We start from the raw sequence: 25,258 nt of genomic DNA, 5'->3' as shown, positions 1-25,258 counted from the left end.
AGTTTTCTTGCCTACAACATGGGTTAATAGCATGGATCCTATAGTCTCTTTGTGAAACTTAAACACAATAGTATTTGTTAAGTACTGAGTACAGTGCTCAAGATATGTTTGTGCAATAAAAAGCAGCCATCAGTAGAAATTAACACATTTTAAATTAATGTTTCAACAAATTTTTTTTAAAAAATAGCAGTAATCAGTATTACCTTTACCAACTTAGCAATAAATGTTTCTCTGTGCTGTTTCTTAGAGGTCTCAAGAGTTTACTGGGGAAAAAAAGCAGTCATGATGATACTTGGATTTGGTGCCTGAAGATCGAGTTCAAACCCTGGCCCTGGCAGCTACTAGCTGAGTGAGACTAGGAGATTGTTGGGAAAACCTACCAAGCTCCTGTCTGCACGCGGTAAAGTGCTTGCAAAGGTGAGGTGTCATTTTTTTTTTTTTATGAGGACCCTCAACAGCTCTGCATGAATGAGGAACTGAGAAACTGACAGGTGCTCCAAGTTACGTGCCTGAGGCTGTACCCCACGACCGAGGGGGCTGCTCGACTTCCGGCTCACTGAGCTGCAGGGCCATCGTACTTGCCGCCTTACCCCACGGAGAGATGTCCTTTCAGCTGGTGGTCTCGTGGAGCCCGCTCGGCACTTCTCCAGCCTGCACTTCTGCTGATCCTGCCCCGGACATCTCTGCCTCTAACAAGCAGGCTGACCAGGAAGGGATGACTCAGTGTAGGGAGAAAACCTCTGTGGGCAATGGGGAGGCCACTCTGTCCAGTGGATGGAGAAGCGGAACTGTCCACACCCACCAAATATTCTCCAGTCCAGCTGGAGGGACAAGGCTCTAACCCTGGCTCTCTCATGAACTTGCTGTGTGACCTTGGGCAAGTCACCTTCCTTCTCTGTGCTCCAGTGTCCAATTCTGACATCTAGAACTCCACAAGAATATTACCGGGAGAGGGGTGATGGGAGTGAGGGAGAGGCAGGAGGAGGGAAGGCCAGGCACAGTCATCAAAGGGCTGTGGGAGTTCGGGCACCGGGTCCCCAATTCTGAATGGGATTTGACACCAGAGTGACCTGGGCTCTGGGCTTCAGTCCTGACTCACATCTTACTGGCTGCATAATCTTTACCCCAGTGCTTAACTTCCCAGAGCTTAGTCGTCTTGATTGTAAAAGCAGTCTGCAAAGCTAATCTGCAGAGTCGTATGAGAATTAAATTAAGGAAGGCGCTGACATGCAATATATAGTCAATAGATCATGTACGTATCTAGTGAATGCTTACTTTATCACCTATCCGTCTATCATCTGTTTATCTATCATATCTATCTGTCTTCTACCTATCACCTATCTGACTATCATCATAGTGTTGTCATAGAGAACATGAACACCATCCAAGCCACCCACCTCCCAGTAGGACCTCTTGCAGTGGCAAAGGTGAACTGCCTGGGGACATTGGTGGGGTGTCTGGGGGTTGTTGCCCCTGTACTAAGTGGGAAGATCAACTTCACTGTGGGACTTCCTCATGAGTTGGGAGTTTTCAGGTGAGGCTGGCCTGGGCCTAGCCATGCATCCTCATGGTTTTAACTGGGAACAACTTAAAGCGGTATTTGTATCCTCCCCTCCCTCACCCCCTCCCCCAGCCTGGGGGCAGCAGCTCCTGTGGGGACAATGAGCCTCCAAATGTGCTTCAGGGTCCCAGGAGGACAGCCCGCCCTCGGTCTCTGATCTCAGCAGGGAAGTAATCCTGTGAGCACAGCACACAGTTCTGGAGCTTCCTGGGAGTCTCTCCAGCGCTGTTTATTGGGGGTGCACAGGTCCGAGGCCCCAGGCTCACTTTCTCCCTCTCCTGGTTGGGCCAGGGAGGGGCCCTGCTGCGGCTGCAGCGGGGGCTAGGCTGGTGAGCTGCCTGCTACTCTCCCAGCCACACAGGTGGGATGGAGGGTGAAGCCCGGCAGGGGAGCTGCGTGTGTGTCCACTGACTGGTGTGCAGGTGTGTGGGTGTGTTGTGTGTGCATGTCTACTGGCTAGGGTTGAAGCCTCATTAGTGCGTGAGGAGATGAGAGTGCTGGCTTGAGGCTGTCAGTGAACATGAGCATTTCGATGAGGCGAGCATTTGAACAAGCCAGAACGTGGAGAAAACATGCTCCAAGCACCTGCAAGGCTCCACGTGGTCTGGCCCCACGACCTCCCTGCCCAGTCTCCCGGACCCTGCCCCTCCCTGTCTCCCTCTACGGCAGCCACCCTGGCTCCCGCTACTCCCCAGACATGCTCCACCCTGAGGCCTCACCCGGGCTGTTCCCTCTGCCTGAAATGCCCTTCCTGCAGACCCCTGCTTGACTCACCTCCTTCAAGTCGTTGCACACTTCACCTTCTCAGGGAGGCCCGCCCAGCCCCACTATTTAATATTGCCATCTGCCCACACCCCTCCCCAGCCCCGTGCCCCTTACCCTGCTCTGTGGATGGATTCTTCTGGGCCGAGCACTGACTGCTCCCCGCATGTCTATAATCTGCCCATTTATCCTGCTTGTTGCCGGTTCCCCATGAGGCTGAGGATCTCCGGGTGTTCTGTTCGCTGACTGCATCCAGAGCACCCAGAACAGTAACATTTATTTTATGGCGTATTTGCCTCCAGTTCCTCATCTGTACCATGAGGACCATAACAGAAGCTATCCACTTTGAAGAGCTGTTGGGCAAGGGAAATGAATGAATTACCTAAAAGCACCGATAACTGTGCTTGGCACAGAGCTCAGGCTGCCTATTATCACTACACTCCGTCACAGCCTGGGAGATGGAACCGAGTGAGTGATCCACGCGAGGCTGAAGGTGCTTAATGCACACTTATCGCCTCACTCCCCCTCTACCCCTTGAAAATTCCCAGGAAGGAAAATTCCCTGACATCCTCCAGTCATGGAACCCATAGTTTTGGACCCCTTTTGGGTTAGGAACCTAATTATCAGTAAATTTACTATCTGTGTGGGGTTTTTCTGGTTGTCATTGTTTGTTTGTTTGTTTTAATCAAGGGAAGAAGCGAGCCAGACTCCAGCCCACCCCACCCCAGGCTGCACGGCTCTGGGGCCCTACCGGTATTTAATAGCATGTGACCGGCAAGCGCGTCCTCTGATGGGCGTGAGAGCAGCCTGGACCACACAGCACCTGAGCCCCGGAGGCAGGTGCCCAGATTCATCTCCCAGCTCTGCAGCCCCCACTAGGCTGGATGGCCTGGGGCAAGCCCCATCCCCAATCTGAGTCGCCACTCTTCCCTGGTGAGAGGCTGTGATTAGACTTTTGCTAAAGTCTTCCCAGACTCATCTGTTCATCTGACTTTCACGGGGCATCTATCTGTCGTGTGCCACTGCTGCTGGGGGTACAGCCATGAGCAGGAGACACAAGTCTCCACCCCGTGGAGCTGACACTCCGGGCAGGGAGAAAGCAGACAGTAAGTGAGGAACACAACTGGTAAATCACATAATATGTTAGAAAGTGGAGTGTGCTATGGGAAAAAGAAAAAGCATAGCAGGTTAAAAGAAGGTGAAAGGGCTGGGGGCTGGTAAGGAGGGCAGACTCAGCTCCATGTGGGCTGGTCAGGGGTATTTAGAGGTGACATTTGAGGCAAGGGATATCTTACACTCCAGAAGCCTATGAATCGCAGGGGTCTTGGCACCGCTCTATTCCGTTAGGGGTCCCCTGGAGTCCCCATCTCTTCTTTTCCGTCCTTCTCTGAGTATACTGAGCCCCAGCTCACCCAGTGGGTGATGATGGGGCCAGAAGACAGATCAGCCAAGTCCCCAGCGGTGGTGAGTGATTTAGCACCGTCTTTATTCACACTCCGATATTTCACGGCTCCCGTGGCTCTGACGGAATAAATATGACCTTTTATTCTTCACTTTGCTTAAGACTCAAGGTCAACAGCCCAGCTGTGATCTATCGGCTGCTCCCTCCACTGCCTTCTGTGAGCCAGGGAGCCCCAGGGCTGTCAGAGACTCATGGTGCCCCCTCCCCGCCCCACAACCCCCTGCCCCTTGGCGCTGGGCCTGGGCCTTGCTTGGCCGAGGAGGCAGCAGCCATGGTTGCTCCAGGGGATGACGGCTCACGGAGGGCAGAGACTGAGCCATAAATCTCCCTCCTCTCCCCGGAGCACCCCCATCACCAGGGCTGAACTCATGACCCAGGTTTCATTTCAGCCCTGGGAGGAGGCAGCCGTGTTCAAAGGGCAAGTCACACATTAGAACGCCCAGGGTACGGCCATCGTTTTTTTTTTTTTTTTCAGCATAAAGGAGTAAAAAGCCTGTCTGCCTCAGATGGAACCCTCCAGGCCCTTCAGGCAGCCGAGGCCTCTTGCTCTCAAAGAAGCCTGGCTTTGCTCGCCAGACACCACCAGGACTGCCTGGAAGTTCTTCCCTGTGTCTTAACTGAGACCCCTCCCTGAAGCACTCCCCTATCCTGCCTCTCCTCTATGTGTGCATGGTTTGGGGGGGGATGGTCTGGTCTGGTTCAGATTCCCCCTGTTTCCTCCTGGTGCTTCTGAGTGACCTGGGTTTGCTAATAGACCAGGTGGCTGGGAAGGAGCGGCTACACTGTCTGGAAAGGAAATGTGGTCACCGACCTCTATTTTGAACACACCACCTGTGACCCCGAGACACTTGCCTTGCTCCTCTCCATCCTAACTCATGTCCTGGGAAGGAAAGGAAGGGTCAGGAGCTCTCTGGAGCACAGCCAACCTAGACTTGAATTCTGGTTCTGCCACTTTCAAGCTGGGAGACCTTAGGCAGCTTACTTACCCTCTCTGATCCCAGAGATTCCTACCCTGTTAAGCGGTCTTAGGCGTAACAGCTGCCTCCCAGGGGTGGTGCACATGCTTGGTGCCCCGAGAAGCACACAGCAAGCACTCAGATGCTAAGTACGTATTATCAAGGCCTCGAGGTGTAGGCTCCGGAGTCAAATCCCAGGTGAGACACCTTGACCTCTTCGGATCTCAGTTTTCTCATCAGGATCATAACAGCACCTTCTTCATTGGGATGTTGCAAGAATTAAATGAGTTAATGAATGAACTTAGATGAGTACCTGGCATGTAACCATTTCTCAGAAAGGTAGGTTCTCACTCTCATTGTCATGGCTGGAGAAGAGACCGCCCACAACCACTCAGTACTTTTGACCTAACCCCCATCAACTGCCTTTGTGACTTATAATTCCACTGACCACTGACCTGAGCAACCAGGGCTCTCTTGGTGGCTCAGATGGTAGAGAATCCGCCTACAATACAGGAGACACGGGTTCAATCCGTGGGTCAGGAAGATCCCCTGGAGAAGGGAATGGCAATCCACTCCAGTATTCTTGCCTGGAGAATTCCATGGACAGAGGAGCCTGGCTGGCTACAGTCCACGGGGTTGCAGAGTTGGACATGACTGAGTGACCAAGCACACACGTATGACCTTCAACCAAGTGCATACAAGGACTTGCAACATAAAAACATGTAAAACAAGATGAGTAAATTTTTAAAATGTTTTATGGCAGATCAAAAGTCATTAAGAAGGCTTGAACTGGAGGACGCCAGGATGTTTGTTGTGATGTCCAAACACTGACCTCACTTATAATGCCCACATACCAACCAGGTGGCCACACATCCCTGGGGCCACTTCAGACTGGGAAGAACCCAGGGAGGAGGGGGTGTGGGGGCTTCAGAACATGTGAGGGGAGTGGCTTTGTAGGGCTACCTTGTCTGTGTGGGAGTTGGATCAGAGGAGACCAGGGGGCCTGAGGCTGCCTTCAGATGTGGGGGACTTCAGATGCAGTCCACTCTGTTCTGGTCAGGCTGCATCCAGTTGCTGGATCCCACACATGCAGGAGGGCATGACCTGACACGCATCTGAAGCAAGGGACACAGCCCAGGTCCCTCCTTGCTCCAGGGACAAACACGGCAGTCCTTTACCGGCAGTGCCGCCCACATTTCTTCCCTGATTGAGCTCCTACTTGACCTTCTGGGTCACCTCGTCCAGGAAGCCTTCTCTGACCTCCCCAGCATCTGCTCTTGTCAAGCCTCACACAGCTTATCATAGCTATGGTATCTGAATCAGACTATACAAGTACACAGTCCTTTAATGCCTCCCTCCCTGGGAAATATGAGCTGCAGAAGGGTGAGGGTGTCCTGTTCCCAGTTGTCTTCCCCACGAGTGGCCCAGACCTGGCATCATAAGCAGCAGATGAAAACCTCTAGGATGACTAAAAGTGAAAGGCAGAAGTGGAAGGCAGCAGGGAGGGAGGATCTTGAATTTGAAAAAACAAATAGTACTAGGTGAGCCAGGAGAATTATCTGCAAAAATTAAATATTGTGGAAGAAGAATGAGTTTTATGCCTGATGAGGATGAAGACAGAATCTAAGGCTAGGTGGTAGAGAGAGGTAAAGTTTGGGGCCTGTAAGGGAAAAAAAAAACAAAAAACCTCTCAACTTAAAGGCACCCAGCGGTGGTCTGGGCTCTTGAATAAAAAGGAGGGCAGGTTCTTGTGTCTGGAAGTTATCCCTCATGTGGGGCCAATCAGCATTCCAAGAAGGTGGTAGGGGTGGGGATGATGGGTAGGAAGGGTGGTGGGCATTGTAAGGACTGGTGAAGAAATGAGAAGGTGGGCCTGGATGACCTTGAACTGTCCCCTTTTCACTCTGGACTTTTCTCAGTCTATGGGAGTAGCAAGAACTATGCCCATTTTAAAGAGTCACAAAAGAGTTTTAAAGAATGAACAACCGAATTAGTCCCAAGACCTTGACTTCCCCCCCCTCCCTGAATGCTCTCAAGCCCTTAGCAATAAGTCCACACAAGGCAACTGGGCTTTGAGGTTTCCTAACGATGCCTTCCTGACTCTCCCTGCCACCTCCTGCTAGAGCCTCCACTGCGGCCTCTGTCATGTCTGTATCCACTGTCTGTCAGGCCCAGAGGAAACCGCCTGAGTGAGTATCTCCCATGACAGATGGAAAGAAACACATCTCTAATGGTGGAATGTCAACCTCCTGATCTTACATGAAGGCAGTATTTCTGGGTGGGATTCTATTCCTAGGCCCCCTCTAGGAAAGATGAGGGACAATGGGGGGACTCCTTTCCTGACCTCAGGAGGGCAGGCTCCACCCACTCACTTTTGCTGCAGGACTGAAGCTTCTTTCCAGCATCCCTGCCAGAAGGAAAGGACTGCGGAGCACCAGCCTAGCCGACCTGGGAATTTTCAAAGCCTCCCTGTTCCACACAGACTTTTCTTTGATCGACAATCAAAGCTTGAGGGGAAAGCAGCCTTTGGAAGCAGCCCTTGGCAATGGCTCACACGCAGTGGCATTCTGACGGGTGGTAAAAATATCTCTCTGGTGTTCAGTGCCGGCTGTTACCACCATCGCAGTTTCCAAGATCCTGTCTCCATGCCCAGGGCCTCAGCAGCCTCCCCACCTGTCCACACACACACACATACACACACACACACACACACCCCAGAACCCGAACACGGGTCACCCAGCCCCTGACCACCGGCCACCCTCAAACCCACAAGGGCCGCCCCAATCATTGCAGCCAGGCACCAGCAAAAATGCTTTTAAGAGCCACTAGAGAGGGAGATTTAGTCTCAGAAATACTGCAGCACATGCCTAATGAGCTAATTAAACAGGAACATAAATAATTACTCCCCTATCAGAGTGAGAGGACTTGGGGGGAGAGGGCGGGGTGCTGACTGGAGGAGCTGGGAGAGTGATGGGTGAGCTGTGATGCTCTGGAGGGGGAGATGGGAAACTCCTCTCTCCGTCGTGGCTGTGGGCTGGGCCTCGGGGAGGTTCCCGGGCCAGGCAGACGCAGCTCCAAGGATTCTGCCAGAAAAATCATCACAAGATGCCATTTTGTTCCCTTCCTGAGTATTTCCTGCTCATTCATATGCCCACACCCTGACCTCCCTCCCACTATTATAACAAGCCCAGGAGGGGAAACTTCAGTGGAAGGGATCCTCCTCCCATTTTATGGATATGGGCATTCTGGAGCAGGAGGGTCTCAGGACATAGCTAAGACTCCAACAACCAGGGTGTACCTGGTCTCCCTGCTTCCGCCCCTGCCCCCTGTGGTCTCCAGATTCTGTAGTCAGCCAGAATTGTCTTTCTTAATCACATCATGCCACTCGCCTGTGCTCATCCCCGCCATGACTCCCATCTCATCCCACATAAAGTCCAAGGCCTCACCATGGCCTGCGAGGCCCTACCTGATCCAGCCACATCCAATTCTATGACCTCACTCACTGTCACTCTCCCTCCAGATGCAGTGGAGTCTGGCTGCGTCTCCCAGCAGGACAAGGACATCCTACCCCAGGGCCTTTGTTGTTGCTGTTTCCTCACTGCCTGCTCTTTCTCTCACTCCATTCCGGTCTCTGCTCCAATATCACTCTTTAGGAAGGCCATCTCTGGCCACCCATATAAAACAGCGCTCCCCAGTGCATCCTTACACTACTTATTTCTTTTCCTAGCACACATTTAACATTTTTCATCCCTCTCCTCCATAAGAACGTAAGCTCCTTGTAGACCAAGGCTTTGCGTTTTTTGTTCTAACCCTATGGTCTTGAGTAGATTCTACCCCAAAGCCAGCACTCAACAAGTATTTACTGGTTGAATAAATAAAAAACCTAGATACCAAGAGTCAAAGTGCAGTTTGTGCCTAGACCATCCAGTTCCAAATCCGGAGTTCTTCCGTCACAGGTCGTTTCTCCCCTCAGAGCTTGACCCTGGCTCCCCACGGCCAAAAGGAGAAAGCCTGAAGTCAGGACAGCTACAAAGTCTAGCTCTACCACCTCCAAGCTGGGAGATCTTGTAAGTCACGATGCCTTCCTATCCTTCAGAGTCTTCATCTGTCAAATGGCTTAAAGTACCACGTAAGAGAATGAAGTACACGGCACATCTTTAGAATGGTACCTGGAACGTAGTTCAGTTCAGTCGCTCAGTCGTGTCTGACTCTTTGCAACCCCATGAATCACAGCACGGAATGTAGTTAAGGCTCAGTAAATACAGCTACTGTGTGTGACACTCCAGGCCACCCACAGTCTACTCTCTTCCATTCTCTCCGAACAAACCTCCTATTGTTTCCATAGACCAGAGGGTATCCAAAAGTGGCCCCGGATGAACAGCATCAGCATCACTGGGAGAATATGTTAGAATTGTAGATTCTCAGACCCCACTCCAGATCGAATGGGTCAGAAACCCAGGAGGGTAGGGCCCTGCAGCGCTGTGCTAACAGTGCTGTTTGTTAGGTGCTTCTGACGTGTGCTCAAGTTTGAGACCCACTGCACTAGAGACAGCGTTTCCACCAAATAAGCCAGGTGTGGTAGACTGAGCTGTTGGACCTATTCCTTCACTTCTCTTTAATTGGGCTTTCTCGGTTGTTCAGTGGTAAAGAATCCTCCTGCAATGCAGGAGATGCAGGTCCGATCCCTGGGTCAGGAAGATCCCCTGGATAAAGGAAATGGCAACCCACTCCAGTATTCTTGCCTGGAGAATCCCATGGACAGAGGAGCCTGGTGGGTTATAGTCCATGGGGTCGCAAAAGAGTCAGATATGAATGAACAACTAAATACCAATAAAATGAAATCTCCACAGTCTTGCCATGGCCTGATGGTGGGTGATGTGCATGCCCTGCCCCTTGACTGGGCTTGGCCTTGTAACTTGCTTTGCCCCATGGGATTTAGCCAATGTAATGCTAGCGGAGGCTTGATGTTTGCTTCTTCACCTGCCCTCTTCATTTCTGCTATCACCATGAGAAAAACATACTCTGGATGACCACTGCCCCTGTACCTGGGCTCCAGAATAAAATACACAGAGAAGATTTAAACCAGACTTGGAGCCTGGAGCCCAGCCCAGCTGAGACCCAGTGAATTCCAACCAACTTGCACACCCACAAGGAAGAAGATTCAAGAAGCTGTAAGCTACTGAGATGTTGGGCTTGTTTGTCACGCAGCATTACCACTATGGCAGCACTGACTAATACACCAGGGTTTTCAGGGCTCCTTGACCGGGCCTGATCATTCCTGCCTTGGCCTCTTTCTTATTGCTTCCACCTAAAACAGCTAACTCCTCCACTCTTCCTTCCAAATCCCACCTACTCCCCAGGACACAGCTTATAGCCCACTCCACCTACTTCCAGAAGCTCTGCCCACCCAGCCACAGAATACACCCCTCCCCACCCAGGCTTGTGGATGCACTTCCATTAGCTCATGAAAAAGCTCGAGTAGATCAACTTCACCAAGCAATTCATTTACATTTTCACCTTTTAGGTGGTCAATTACTAAATTGCACAGCCCCCTAACTTAGTATCATCACTAATGAATTACCTGGTTAGAAGGTTAAGTGTTTAATAGTTCTGTGTGACGTTTAATCTCTGAACAGGTACCTTCTTGACAAGGCAGTGGAAGTTGAGCTCCCACATCTGGAACCTTACTCCTCCCCCCACAGCATCAGCACTGCAGCCGCAGCACAAGTGGGAGGCCATCTCTGGAGCCCACCCCCGCTAGAAATAGCTCTCCTTTGTAAATAGTTAATGAGCTTATTCATCCGCATTGCACGTCTCCATGGCCCCGCTCTCACCCTGGGCTGGCACATCACAGTCTGTGGTTCTGTGTGATCCTGCTCGCTCACCACCCCCCACCACCTCTGAGGCTCTGAAGATGATGGGCGTTAATTTGACTTCACGTCTGGAGCCCTTCTGTCACCCACAGGGTGCCCACTCTCATCACACACGCACTTGCCAGACCATAGGTCTAATTGGCAAAGACTCAGACATCCCCCTCGGCTTCTTTCTCTGTCTCAGTGTCTCTAGAGATGAGAAAAGAGTGCTCATACAGAGCAGAAAAGCAGCCCAGATCATCTCCCTTCTGCAGGCTGGATTCAGCTACACGTGCAGGCTGCTGGCTCCTGGGATGATGTGGGCAGGTGGGTGCCAAGAAATGTGAATGACACTGATGCTTTCACCCATAGAGCTCTCTGGGGCTGCACACCGGCCGGACATCCATCCTCCTCCCCTGACTCCTCAGCAGATCCCTGACTTTATTTGGGAAAGCAACATGCCTGAACAAACAGCCAACTTTCTCAGCCTCTGATACAGACTGAGGAAATACAACGGATAGAAGTGGGAGTCATGGGGTGGGATTCCTGGGGGATTCTTTCAGTGGGCTGACTCAGGGACTTCTCTGGCAGTTAGATGGTTAAGACTTCACCTTCTAATGCAGGGCTTATGGGTTCAATCCCTGGTTGCAGAGCTAAGATCCTACATACCTCCCAGCCCCACCCCAACCCCCCAAAAAACTAACATAAAACAGAAGCAGTATTGTAACAAATTCAATAAAGACTTTCAAAAACTAAGTAAATAAAGGGGCTGACTCATCTGAATGGTTGGTGCCTGTCTTCCTTCATCTGGCTTTCCCGGGAGCAGACTCTAAGACAAAGATTTGAGTGCCAATAGTTTATTTGGGCCCAGGACTCTCTTCTTTTGGGGAAGAAGGTCCATACAGGGTGTGTTGCTAAGCAAGTTACCATCGTGAGCAATCTGGGTTCAGTCATATCGGGACCCTCTGGGGACTGCATAGAATACGCCTCAGCTGTCCTTCTTCCCCCACTAGGGGAGGAAGCTGGGGTGTTAATCCTCCCCAGCATAGACCGGGGCTGCTTCTGGGGACATCAGCTCTCCTCCACTTCAGCTGCCCTCTCTGTGGGCTGGGCACGCAGGAGGAAGTCCTGGGGGGAAGGGTCAGCAAGCCCAGAGGCAGAGAGCCACATGTGAAAGGTTGTGCAACTTGAGAAGGAGCCTCAGTCCCTGAGGTCCATGGAACTCCCATGCCAGTCCTGAGCACCAGCCCTCTGGAATTCCATTACATGACAGAAACAAATCCCCAGTTTGGTCAAACCGCTATAGTCAGATCTTGGCGATAAGAAGCACTTTGCACTATCTGAAGCTGCTCTTTTTCACGCCTTACATCTCTTCCCATTTCACAACACCTTTGGGAGTCACTAGCATCCCCATTTTACAGATGAGAAGCCTGAGGCTCAGAGAAGGACAGGGAGGGGAGATGAGAGCCCACGTCTGGAGTCCCTGATTCTAGCCTCCTGGTATTCATCACTCAGCCTCAGCCGAAGGGCAAGAAAAATGACTCCAGCAACTAAAATGCACAAGGTGCTGTTGCTTCCTGAATGTTTCACATACTTTATCTCCTTGGAGATGATCCCGTTTGAAAGAGTTTGTATTTCAGTGTTATAGATGAAACAAAGTCTAAGAGAGGTGAGATGACAAGGGCATGGGAGAGCCGGGGTGGGAACCCCGGTCTGCTGACTTCTCTCACCAGAAGTTCAGATACCAAAGCCCCACCTGTGGGACTTATAGCAGCTTGCCTCCCAGCAATGCCCATTCCCCAGGCACAAGGGCCTGATGCGGAACACACATCAGAGTCACTGGGGGAGTTTTAAAAACACGGATGCTTGGGCCCCACCTGAAGCTGGCTTGGGATCTCCTGGAGACAGGATGCAGCTCCCCATAGATTCCAATGCACAGCCAGGCTTGGGGAACACTAGGATGGTGGGAAACCCCAGGTTTGGCGTCAGAATGCCTGGGTTTCCCACCTGCCTGACTTCCGGCTCTCCTGGAGCTGTTATCAGGCTGAACGGAGTTGGCTCTCTGGTTCTCCCTTCACTACAAGGGGGAAAAGCCACATTCCAAAAGAAAAGCAGGCTGGATACACACTGTAATAATTTTACTCTTGCTAATTTTTCTCTCTTCAGAGATGTCTTCAGACAGAACTTTTGGAGAATAGAGGGAATGACATGTAGAGAATTCAGTCACCTCTGAACTGATACCCTGAAGGTTTTGCGTCTGAGTGGTGTTCATCTTGTGTGGAGCAAGAGGGGCAGGATGAGAAAGTAGTGATGTGATTTGAGATGCTCCTGGAAGGCACCCCTGAAAAATGTCTCTCCTATGCTGAAACCTGCTCTGGGCTTTGAAATTACACCCTTAGAGATTCACTCTTTTGGGTCTTTCAGAGTTTCCGATTGAACTACAAAGATTTCTGAAAGGGATTATGTCTTACACCTTGATCTCTTAAAACGTTATCAGATTGTTTTCCCAGTTTACAGCTCTCTTGGAGTAAGTTTTGAAGAATGGAGCCACAAGAAGAAGCCTGGAGAACAAGGACAAGAAGAGGGGGCCAAGTAGGGAAAGTTGTCAGGCTCCTAATAACAGTAAGTACTGACATGTTTCTGATACTTCATAGTTGACCATGTAAATGTGCTTCCACATATGTGATCTCATTCAGTTCATGCCACTATTGGTATAAATATGAGAGTGGCTTAGTGATTTGCCCATGGTCCCAGGACTAGTAAATGGTAGAGCTGGGGTGCAAACTCAGGTCCTGGAAGTGCTATATCACTGGCAGTGCATTTGGCCTAGCTTTAAAAAACTACATTTCTCAGCCTCCCTTGCAGACAGATACGGCCAAAAGAGATAGAAGCAGAAGTTACTGGAGGGAGAACCCCCTCTCCTTTGCCCTCTTATCCTTCTGCTTTTCATCTTTCCCAGTGTATAGAAAGGAGATGTGATAGCTAGCATGCCAGCAGCCATTTCTCACCATGAGGAAACCTCAAGGACAGAATCTGTGTGCTGAGGATGGCTGAGCAGAAAGGTAGGAGCTGGGTCCTTGGTGGTCAGGCTGCCCAGAAACCCAGACTAAACTCCCTTCCACTGACTTCTTTCACACAAGAGACATAAACCCATATGAATTTAAATCTCCTTTGGTTGAGTTTTCTGTTCATCCTAATTGCTATGGCTAGGCCTTAGAAATGTGAGGAAAGCCACTAAAACTGGAAGAGAAAATCTCAGCAGCCTCCCCGTGAATTACCCCATCCTTCCGAGAAAAAGAAGTCACAGTTGGTGTCCCTCAGCCCAAGTCTCCAGCCTTAAGGAAAACTCCTTGGGATATTAGTGAGAAGTTTCACACAGCATGTACTTGGCATTGGATGTGGGTATGATATTTCTAGTCTTTGCTTTGTGGAACCTTGGGAAATCTCCTCAATTCATTAAAGACTCAGTTTCATGAGCTTTAAAATGGGTATAATATTTGTTTTGGCCATCCCTGCTTGTTGATGTCAGATTTCAATAGTCAGACCGTGTAAAAAAAATATAAAATCCAAGGCAGGCTGATTTTGGCTCTAACCAGGGAGTTCCCGGGAATCTTTCTACCCCAGTCACCCCAACTTTCTCCTTTACACATTTTTTCCCTGACAGTCGGGTCCAATTCAACCTTTCAGTAGAAGCTGAGATGTCTGTGGAAGCAGCTGAATCAAAGAACCCTCCCCCTACGTAGATGGGAGCTCTTATATCTGGTATAGCCCTCCCTGGCTTCCTTGGTGGCTCAGATGGTAAAGAATCTGCCTGCAATGCAGGAGACCGGGTTCAGTCCCTGGGTTGGGAAGATTCCCTAGAGAAGGGAATGACTATCCACTCCAGTATCCTTACCTAGAGAATTCCACGGACAGAGACACCTGGTGGGCTATAGACCATGGGGTCACAAAAAGTTGGACACAACTGAGTGACTAACACTTTAGGGAGCATCCTCCCCAGAAGTTTCTCCCCATATCCACAGGATCATAGGTTCATTAGTAAATTTCCCTCTACCCTATTGTGGAGTTCCAATTAGCTGCATTTTCATAGGGCAGGGGGCAGGGGCAATATCCACTGGGGTATTGATTCAAAATGATGGAGTAGGCAGATTGAATCTGCCTCCTTATTTTTTCCCTAGATGAGAGACAGACCAACAGGAATAATAATAATTAAAAAATACCCCACTCTAGGCTTGCAAAACTCAATAAGGTGGTCCAGCCTCCTTCAAGGTGGGGATTATGTCATGGAGGAATATGGTACGGGAAGGGGGTTCAAGATAAAGTTGCAGCGGGTCATAGAATGGCTACTATCTTCCACCACCTTCAGGGTCTCTTGCCTCATAAGCCCTCACTTTTGCTACGTGGAGATGATGACAGCAGAATAAGCTTCACGAAGACAAGGCTGCATCCTGGGTAATTCCATGCTGTGCTTTAGAAGTAAGCTGGCTGTTCCCCTGGCCCTCCCGGGGACTGTTCCAACATCACGCCTGGTGACAGATGTTCTTGATGACTCTTAGAGACAAGTGTTTGTGAGTGTCACTTGGGCTGATAATGACATGCGGGACACTTAACTTACCATGTCATACCAGGGATGAGGCACAGCGGGGATGCCCTGTTGCTCTCTCCTTGGGGAGGGGAGGCCCCTTCTTTCTGACTCATCTCTCCCACCTTTCTTCCCCTCATTGACTCCCCTGCTTCTGACACTGCTCCCATGAATGCTAGTCACTTCCTGAAAGGGCAGGCCCTGGGCTGACAGATACAGGAGTCAGTCTTCCCCAGTCACATGGTCCCACTTGTGGACTGTCTGTGTCCAGTATGACCCAGAGCTGCCTGCAGGGCTCAGTCATGGGTACTCAGGGAAGGCAAATGCCTTGGGAGGTCAGCAAAAACCCTTAGATAATTAGAGAGCTAATCATCTGATAATAAAAAAAAAGCAAGACACTATTTCATAGCCAAATTCAAATCCTGAGTTATCCATGGTTTGGGATTAACCAGGCCTCTGCTTCCCCTACCTAGTATGTAGATTGTTGTTTGTCGTTGTTCAGTCACTAATCGTATCTGACTCTTTTTCAACCCCATGGACGATAGCCCACCAGGATTCTCTGTCCATTGGATTTCCCAGGCAAATCAACTGGAGCAGGTTGCCATTTCCTTTTCCAGGGCATCTTCCTGACCCAGGGATCAAACCCACCTCTCCTGAATTGCAAGCAGATTCTTTACTGCTGAGCTACCAGGGAAGCCTACATATATAGACTGGAACCTGATGGTTCACACACAGCTCCCAGCTCCCAGGGTTTCTGCAGGACCATGGTGTCAGTCAGTGGTGACCTGTCAATAACATGTCCAATCTGGTTGGACAATTAAACCTCTGCCAAGGTCCCTGTCTGTGACCTCAGGCCCTGGGCTCAAACCCCTATGAGACAGGGCACCCTAACCCTGGGAGGCAAGACGCCATGTGGCCCCAACTGGCAACTGGTCAGCATATTGTCTTGATCATGGGATAATAAGCCTTAAACAGAGTCACAGACCATCAGGGTGGGATCGTTTAAGTCAAATGTTACAGTCAGGCTGCCCACTGGGCATCCCTGGTGTGGAATCAGCTTGAATCATCCTGGTACAGGCAGCTCACTACCTTGTGGCAGCCCTTGTTTTGTCTGCTGTCGGGCAGCCCTGACGTTCACTTCCATTCTGTTCAGTTCACCAGATATTGACCCACTAGCCGTCGTGGGCCAGGTCTCGCTAGGAGCGGGGGATACGGAGATGAGTATGCATGAGTGGCACATGTTAGACAGGAAGAAAGATACAAGCCAAGTCCTTCTGCAGCCAGATGGAGAGCAACAAGAGAGGTATGTACAGGTTCTGCTATTGGAATTTTTTTGTTGTAATGGGCCGATGCCTGCTTTAGAGTGTGTGTGTGTGTTCTCTTCTACTCGTACATTCTGTGAATAAATTAAAGGATATATGACTTCTTTCCCAAATCCTGTCATCACCAACCTCTGTCCCTCTCACAAGATTCTAGAATCCCATTCTCATCAGTGGATCTCTGGATATATTGCCACTGGCGAAGATAATCTCTGAAGACTGTGTCTTCCTATAGTAAATGTGTTACAGCTCTGCTCTGACCAGCTCAAAATGACTCAGTGGTTAAAACCGCAACCTCCGATGATCTCAGCACTTGACTTCTGTTAACACAGCCCCCAATTACAGGAGTCTTTTGGCAGCTCCATCACTTTTCAGCCACAACATCCTTGAGATCAGCTAAAACTCTGAGCTGATGCCACACAAAACTCCCATCAAGCCAGATTTTCTTCATCTTGAACTATGGCAGCTGAGTTTTTGAACCAAAGAGAATACATGTTTTCTGTGTCATTATCCATGTCAATAAGAAAATATACTGAGCAGTGCAGAATGGGGCAGGTGCGGAGGTACAAGCCAGAGGCTTTCTCCCATGTGCACAGCAATTAGTTAAGCAATCTGGCCCCAGGGCACCAGCCTGAGCTCTCTGGAGCTTCCCACTAGCTGTCTATTTACACATGGTAGTGTGTATTGTGTCAATAGGGGTGGGGTGGAAGGGAGGCTCACGAGGGAGGGAACATATGTATACTTACAGGCGACTCACACTGTCGCGTGGCAGAAACTGACACAACATTGTACAGCGATTATTCTCCAATTAAAACTAAATTTTTGGAAAAAAAGGAACTAAAAAATAATCTGGTTGACCAGTTACAAGTTCATTTCATAGTTTACACATCTCCGTTTTGGCCCAGACTCAGGGTGGGGTTTTTGTCCGCTGTCCGCGACACTTGTGATGCACTCTGTTTATGGTGCTGAGTCACAGCCACGGGAAACCCGCTAGGATGCTTTCCGACAGCATCTACCACCCCAGAGGTTCTGGTCCACCTGCCCCATGGAGACGCATGGGGATGAACACGTCTCATGGAGAGAATCTCGTGTCAGGAGGGATGTCACTGCGAAGGGCTGTCCTTGTGAATGATGAGGGAGGTAGATGAAAAGAACTAGTGGGTCACAAAATAGTGAATATAACAAAAGAAAGACTCATGGATATAGAGAACAAACTAGTGGTTATACCAGTCCGGCGGAGGGGCAAGATTGGGATAGGGGATTAAGAAGACTAAAGATTTAAAGATTAAGAATAATTTAAACTATTAACGTTTAAAATAAATAAGCGACAACGATGCATTGTACAACACAGGGAATATAGCCAGTATTTTGCAGGAGCTATAAATGGAATATAACCTTTAAAAACTGTGAATCACTATGTTGTACATCTGTAAATTATGTACATCAACTATACTTCAATTAAAACATGAAAAAGAAAAGAACTGGGTCACAGTGTCCCCTGAAGACAACTCAATACCTGGGCATGATTTGGCCCCTTGGGAGTCCTTATGGGATTCTGGCAATCGGCATTCTTTGCCAAGGGCTTACAGACATCTGTTGAGCAATCCTTTCTGGAATTTGGACTGTCCACGCCCAGCCTAGCATCCTATGCTTTATAGAGTTTAGTCTTCAAAAGCAGAGTATCTGCACTTTTCCCATCCTGGGCACTCCTCTTTCTGTCCGTGCTGTCTCAAGCTCACTCCCATGGGCTTGGAACCTTGGCTTGTATCCTCTAGTCCTGGGACGTGACCCTTGGGGCTTGGGGACCAGAACAAACACAGGGCAGTATGATGTGTCTCTGTTGTCCTCGGGTCCCTCCCTGAGTATTGGTCTTGCCCTTTCCACATGGCCTGGATTCAAGTTCTGTCTCTGAAACCTTGAGCCAGTTTCTTATATGGGAAGTGGAATAACGGTAGTTCTCAAACCCCAGGGTTTTGGGAAAACTGTTGAGTTCGTATGTATCAAGTCCTCAGAATAGTGCCTGGTTCAAACAAGCTCTCAATGCAAATTTGTAACATTATTGCTGTGGCTGTTCTTGCCAGGGAAAGGGAGGCAATTTGGAAACTGTGGCTTTGCCTGCTGCTCTTGTCTAGTCTTCCCGCAGCCTCCTTCTCAGCCAGGAGGTTTGTCCTTCCTGTGACAAACATGGATTAAAAGCCCTGCCGTGAGCATCTCTGTATCGTATATTGTTGTTGTTTAGTCGCTCAGTCCTGTCCAACTCTTTGCAACCCCATGGACTGCAGAACGCCAGGCTTTCCTGTCCTTCACCATCTCCCAAAGTTTGCTCAAACTCACGTCCATTGAGTCAGTGATTCCATCGAACCATCTCATCCTCTGTCGTCCCCTTCTCCTCCTGCTTTCAACCTTACCCAGCATCAGGGTCTTTTTCAATGAGTCAGCTCTTCCCATTAGGTGGCCAAAGTATTGGAATTTCAGCTTCAGCATCAGTCTTTCCAATGAACATTCAGGGTTGATTTCCTTTAGAATTACTAGTTTGATCTCCTTGCGGTCCAAGGGACTCTCAGGAGTCTTCTTTAGCACCACAGTTTGAAAGCTTCAATTCTTTGGTGCTCAGCCTTCTTTATGGTCCAATTCTCACATTCATACATGATTACTGGAAAAACCATAGCTTTGACTACACGGACCTTTGTCAGCGAAGTGATGTCTCTGCTTTTTAACATGCTGTCTAGGTTTGTCATAGCTTTTCTTCCAAGGAGCAAGTGTCTTTTAAATTCATGGCTGCAGTCACCATCCACAGTGATTCTGGAGTCTAAGAAAATAAAATCTGTCACTGCTTCCACTTCTTCCCATCTATTTGCCGTGAAGTGATGGCCTGGACGCCGTGATCATAGTTTTCTGAGGGCTGTCATATTCATCTTCGGGTAGAAACCTTTCTGCCCCTCGTGTGAGCACGTCGCTGTTGAAGGCTGAGCATATCACAGAGCCACTGTGCAGCCCGGTTGGTGTCTCTTCTTTCCCGTGGGGACAGTTCGCTTTCTAAAAACCTACTGCTCTTCCTTGGAGTCTCCTATTTGTCTTAACAGCCAGTTGCACTGTAAGGACGAAGGTAGAATGGCCACGGTGGCTGAATTTCGGAACTGAAGCCAGGGGCGCGACCTTGGGAGAGTTTAATTCTCTTGGTCTTTTATACTTCCTGGTATGTCCAGGAGAATGAAATGAGATGCTTACTTCTTGGAAAGCTACGTGTAAAACCCACAGTAAGCTGGCAAAAATGTTGTCTAGTAGATTGCCGTTACTATTAACTAGCTACAGACTCACACTGTCCTTTTCCTTTAAATTTTGGAAATCTGGCTTCTTAAAGATTGAGCTGCGTATCTAACCTTCCTCTTCCCTTTGCCCCCCAAGATGGCAGACAAGATAATGGTCTCACTCTCACCATTACTGTTACTCCTACCCCAATTGCTAATAACAACAACAATAATCACTTATATTGCCTGAACACTTACTACGTGCCTGCACGATTCAGAAAGCTTTCCATGATGTTTCTCTTCTAATCTTCAAGACCTCAATAAGGGGAAGTCAGCACTGTTATCTGCATTTTTTCCCTAAGCTTCCTGATGCTTCCATTTACTTTTCTTTATTGCACTTTGCTTATTACACTTGGCAAATGCTGTATTTTTTACAAATTGAAGATTTGAGGCAATGCTGCATTGAAGAAGTCTATAGGTGATGTTTTTCTAACAGCATTTTCTCACTTCATGTCTCTGTGCCACACTTTAGTAATTCTCTCACAATTTCAAATTTTTTTCATCATTATTATATTTGTTATGGTGTCCGTGACCAGTGATCTTTGGTGTTACTACTATGATTCTCTGAAGGCTCAGATGATGGCTGGTATTTTTTAGCATTAAGGTATTTTTTAATTAAAATATGTACATTGTTTTTTTAGACATAATGTTATTGCACATTTAACAGACTACAGTATAGTATCAGCATAACTTTTATATGCACTGGGAAAGCAAAAAATTGATGTGGCTTGCTTTATTGCAATATTCGCTTTATTGCCATGGTCTGGAACCCAATCCAAAATATCTCCAAAGTCTGCCTGTATTTCTGTTTATAAACCTAGTGTCTCCAAGATCTCAATCACCAAATAAAAGTGGTTTGAATTCAGCTTTGAGTGGCTTCAGAAGCATAACTCCGACCCCTCTTGGGGGTCCTCCCAGGATTTCTGAGATGCCCCAGGGAGGGGCTCTATCTTGGCTGTCTTGGCTTTTTGCCACCTTGATGCCAGCATCTCTTCCCTTGCAAACTGCATTTCCTTTCATCCTATGCTTGTGTAGGCCTCAGAGCTGGTAGCTTTTCGCCTTTACTAAAGTTTATATCAAAGTCAAAACCATATAATAAATTCACAAGTGAAGAAATATACTTATTTTCAAAAGGTCAACCTTACACACTATCAAAGAAATGCAAAGTAAAACAAGTTCCATTTTTCACCTATGAGATTGACAAAAATGAAAGTAATTATATATCTATAATTGGCAAGGGTATGGTCAAAATGGGTACCTCTCACTGGTGAGAGGATAACTAAGTGTTTATATGCAATGTATAAAGATCATTATTTACCTATGAAACCAGTGACTCAACCCCTAGGAAAATAGGCTAAGGAAATCACTGAAGTTTTGCATAACTATATTTATGTAAAAAGATATATCCATTGCTGCTTTACTGCTTTTTTGCTTTTAATACTGAAAAATGGAAACAGCCTAAATGTTGAAAAATAAAAGATTGATTAAATAAATTATGTTATAGCCAAATGAAAAATATTTTAATATTGTGAGATATAAGCAAGGTACAATGCTGAGTGGAAAGAATTAAGAAACAAAAGGACACATTAGATTGATCATGAGTATTGTTTTAAACTGAAATAAAACTTAGAGACCAAATGCTCTGGTTAACTATGAGTGGTGGGATTACAGGCAATTTTTCTCTATCTCTTTATCATTTTGTCAATGTTCCAAATTTTCTACAAAGACTGTTACTTTTGTAAGCAGAAAAATACATATGCATATTGTTTAATTTTACATGTATGTCACATATATAACAATATGTATTATTTAATTTCATATATATATAATATGAATGCATATACTTCAGTTAAGTTCTACTGCTATTTTCTTTACATGCTGAGAAGGAAACTGCCCCCCAGACAAGCCACATATGTGACGCAAGGTAAGGGAAGTTCCTTGGCTCCACCAAAGTCCACGGGGCTCCTACCCTCCATCTCATTTGGTGAATAAATGCCTTTCTTTGCCCATACCTTCCCATCCAGAGACCTATTCATCAAGTGAGAAAATCAGAGCTGGAAGAAACCTCATCAATGGATCAAGGTTCTTGAGCTCTCTTGCACCATGGACCCTTCAGCTGTCTGGTAAAGTCTATGGGATCCCTTCTCAGAATAATCATTTTGAATGCATAAGATAAAACACACAGGATTTCAAAGGAAACCATACATTCCTTGAGCTGTAAGACTCTAAGCCACATCTGTCATGTTTAACACAAGCAGGAATCTGGCTGCAAAGGAAACACACCTGTGGTCAGACCCTGACCCTTTAGCTTGGATCCATTATCTGATGGAGCCTTCCTTCTGAACAACTTAAACAGTTCTGTTGCAGCTTTTGAGTCTTCACCTCCCTTCTACCAGCCTAAGAAATGACCCTTTGATCCTCATAGCAGATCGACAAAGTCAACACTATTGTCTCCATTTTACAGATGAAAAGACTGACACCCGGAGAGGTCAGGACAGCTGGGCAGGATGACCTAATATCCACTGGCTCACATGATCTGCTCTGGTTAATCAGAGCTCATCCGGGACTTTGACGGAACAACTGGGACAGGGAGGCTTTTCTTCTAGGGCTGCCCAGAGGAAAGAGGTGTGTGACGGTGAAGCCAAACACAGAAGAAAAGAAAACTTAGGGAAGCAAAGAAACTGAGTGCAGAATGCTTGTGGGCCCTTTGATCTAGCTGGGTCTGAGGCAGGATGCTGAGTTTCAGTTACCTCTGCCTGTTTCTTCTTTCAGCCAGTGTGGGCTTCCCTGGTGGGTCACACTGTAAACAATCTGCCTGCAGTGCAGAAGACTCAGGTTTGATCCCTTGGTTGGAAAGATCCCCTGGAGAAGGGAATGGCTATCCACTCCAGTATTCTTGGAGAATTCCAAGGAGAGAGGAGTCTGGTGGCTACAGTTCATGGGGTTGTGAAGACTTGGACACAACTGAGCAACTGACAGTTTCACTTTCACCTGCAGACTAAGTCAGGTGTGGATTATCCCCATTTTACAGATGAGGAAAACTGAGGCAGGACAAGACAATTAAATGATTAGCAAATGGCAGAGTGATGATCTGAATTCTACACTTCCTGACCTTAGCCATGACTGCCTATGAATCTAGGTGAAGGCCAGATTCATCCTTTGTTGGAGGAGTCAGATCTTCTGGCCAAGAGATCTGCTTATTATTATTGTGTGTCCTCCATCTAAGGCTCAAATGTGGCTGATTCATGTTGGTTGATGTATGACAAAAACCATCACAATATTGTAAAATAATTATCCTCCAATTAAAATTAATTAATTAAAAAAAAAGAAGAAGAAAACTCGGAGCTCATAGTCGTTGAGACCACCAATCACCGCCAGACCTCTGGGAGGCACTGTCCTCCCACATACACATCTCTTCAGGCTGCACATGTAGGGCACCCTCTCCTTAAACTTGTGCATAACGTTCATTCTATTTCCCCTCACCTGCACAAATGGCACAGTTTGTCCCTGGAATCGCACAAACACCGCTGGGGGGGTGGGGGGGATGGGGGGGCGGCATCGGTAGGAACAGCTCTAAACCCTCCCCATTACTTCCTCCAGGCCCATCTGGACACCTCCCTGCATTGCGGCAGCCCCGGCTCACCTGTAAATCAGTACCTCATCGTCGGAGCAGTTGTACTGCAGCTGGTACATTTTCACGCGCGGGGCAGACTTGCTGACCGACCACTTGACCAGGGCCGAGGTGGTGGTCACGTCGGACACCAGCACAGCCCGTTCCGGGGGGCTTTTGGGAGGCTCCCCGCCCCCACTTCCTCCACCTCCGCGGCTGGTCTTGCTGGAGCCGGTGATGTCCGAGAGGCGGGACTTGGGGGGCGCCGCCCGGCTGGTGCTGTTGCTGAGGTGCGGCAGCTGGACAATGGAGACCTCCACCGTGGCCGTGGCCTCCCCGGCGGCATTGGCGGCGATGCAGGTGAAGGCGCCGCTGTCCTGAGACGTGGTGATGAGAATGTCCAGGGTGCCATTGTCATACACGGCGGTCCTGGAGGAATTCCCCACCAGGCGGTCATCGGGGGCCACCCAGTGGATGAGGGGGCTGGGGTCCCCGATGGCCTTGCACTTGAGCGTGGCCGCCTGGCCCTCCAGGACAAGCAGCTTGTGCGTGTGCTGGGTGATGAGTGGCGGTTCGCACACAAACTCCTCCTCGCGCACGTGCCAGAAGTAGCGGCCCTTAAGGCCCCCCGGGGAGCCGCACGTCTCCAGGTCGTCGTCCCGCTCCAGCCTGCGGAGCCAGAGAAGCTCACAGTTACAGTGCAGGGGGTTGCCCCCGAAACTAAAGGACAGGGGTGGGGCGAAGGGCGTGGCAGTCAGAGCTGAGGCCTGGGAGCGGGCGAAGATGGGGTCCGGAGGCAGCTTTTGCAGCCGGTTGGAGGTGAGGTCCAGGCGGGCCAGTTTCTGCAGGTCGGTGAAGGTGCCCTCGGCGATGTGGTCCAGCAGGTTGTGGTCGAGGCTCAGCTGATGCAGGTTGATCATGCGCCGCACAGAGCCCCAGGGCAGCCCGTGGAGGTTGTTGTAAGAGAGGTCCAAGTCCTCCAGGGTCAGCAGGAAGTCCTCAAAGGCCTCCTCCGCGATGCCGCCCAGCTGGTTGTTGTTCACGATGAGATGCTGCAGGTTGACCAGGCCCCGCAGCGTGTCCTCCCCGAGGCTGGGCAGCCGGTTGCTGTCGAGGTGCAGGGAGCGCAGGCTCTCCAGGTCCAGGAAGGAGAAGGGCTGGATGTGACTGATAGTGTTCCTGGACAGGGTCAGGTCCACCAGCCCCGTCATGTTGGCGAAGTCCTGGCGGCCAATGTGGATGATGAAATTGCCACCCAGACGCAGCTCCACTGTCCGCCGATCAATGTCTGGCGGCACGAAGAGCAGCCCCTTGGAGGGGCACAGGGTCCCCAGTGACTCAGACAGGTTCTGACAGACGCAGTACTTGGGACAGGCGTCGACCACAGCAAACGCCATGCCAAACGCCAGCAGGCCACCAAGCAGGATCTCCATGGTCTGGTCACTCAGGCCGTGGTGCCTGGAAGGGAGGGACACAAGGTCAGGGTTGGGAAGCGACTTCTTAACACCCTCACCCGCAGCGCCCACTCTCATACCTACCGGCTGCCCTAGGGAGCAGTGGAGAATGGCATCAGCTCATGCAGGAGTGATCTCTTCTAGCAATCCTGCTGATAACAGTTCTAATGTTTCCTTTCTCCTTAGCTCTTATCACCTTGGAACAGCCTACTTGATTTTCTTATTAATTATGTTTATGGAATATTTTCTATCTCCCCAACTAGAATGTCAGTCCCAGGAGGGCAGGCCCTTTTGTCTGTTCTGTTCATCGCTCTAATCGCTTCCCAGGTGGCTCAGTGGTAAGGAATCTGCCTGCCAATGCAGGAGACACAGGTTCAATTCCTGGGTTGGGA

General features: G+C 49.1%; 1 protein-coding gene across 1 annotated transcript in view; it reads right to left on the bottom strand.

Annotated features, from left to right (window-relative positions):
* Positions 1-24,864, bottom strand: part of LRFN2 (leucine rich repeat and fibronectin type III domain containing 2) — a 41,971-nt gene extending 17,107 nt beyond the window's left edge. The window contains exon 1 of the mRNA XM_025270474.3: positions 23,446-24,864. Coding sequence (XP_025126259.3) covers positions 23,446-24,845 — 1,400 coding nt within the window. The 5' untranslated portion in view covers positions 24,846-24,864. The remainder of the gene's footprint in view (positions 1-23,445) is intronic.
* Between the last annotated feature and the right edge of the window lie 394 nt (positions 24,865-25,258).

The sequence above is a fragment of the Bubalus bubalis genome, chromosome 2, assembly GCF_019923935.1.
Source record: "Bubalus bubalis isolate 160015118507 breed Murrah chromosome 2, NDDB_SH_1, whole genome shotgun sequence".
Lineage (NCBI taxonomy): Eukaryota > Metazoa > Chordata > Mammalia > Artiodactyla > Bovidae > Bubalus > Bubalus bubalis.
Note: the sequence above shows the minus strand (reverse complement) of the source record. Positions and strands in the feature narration are given on the sequence as shown.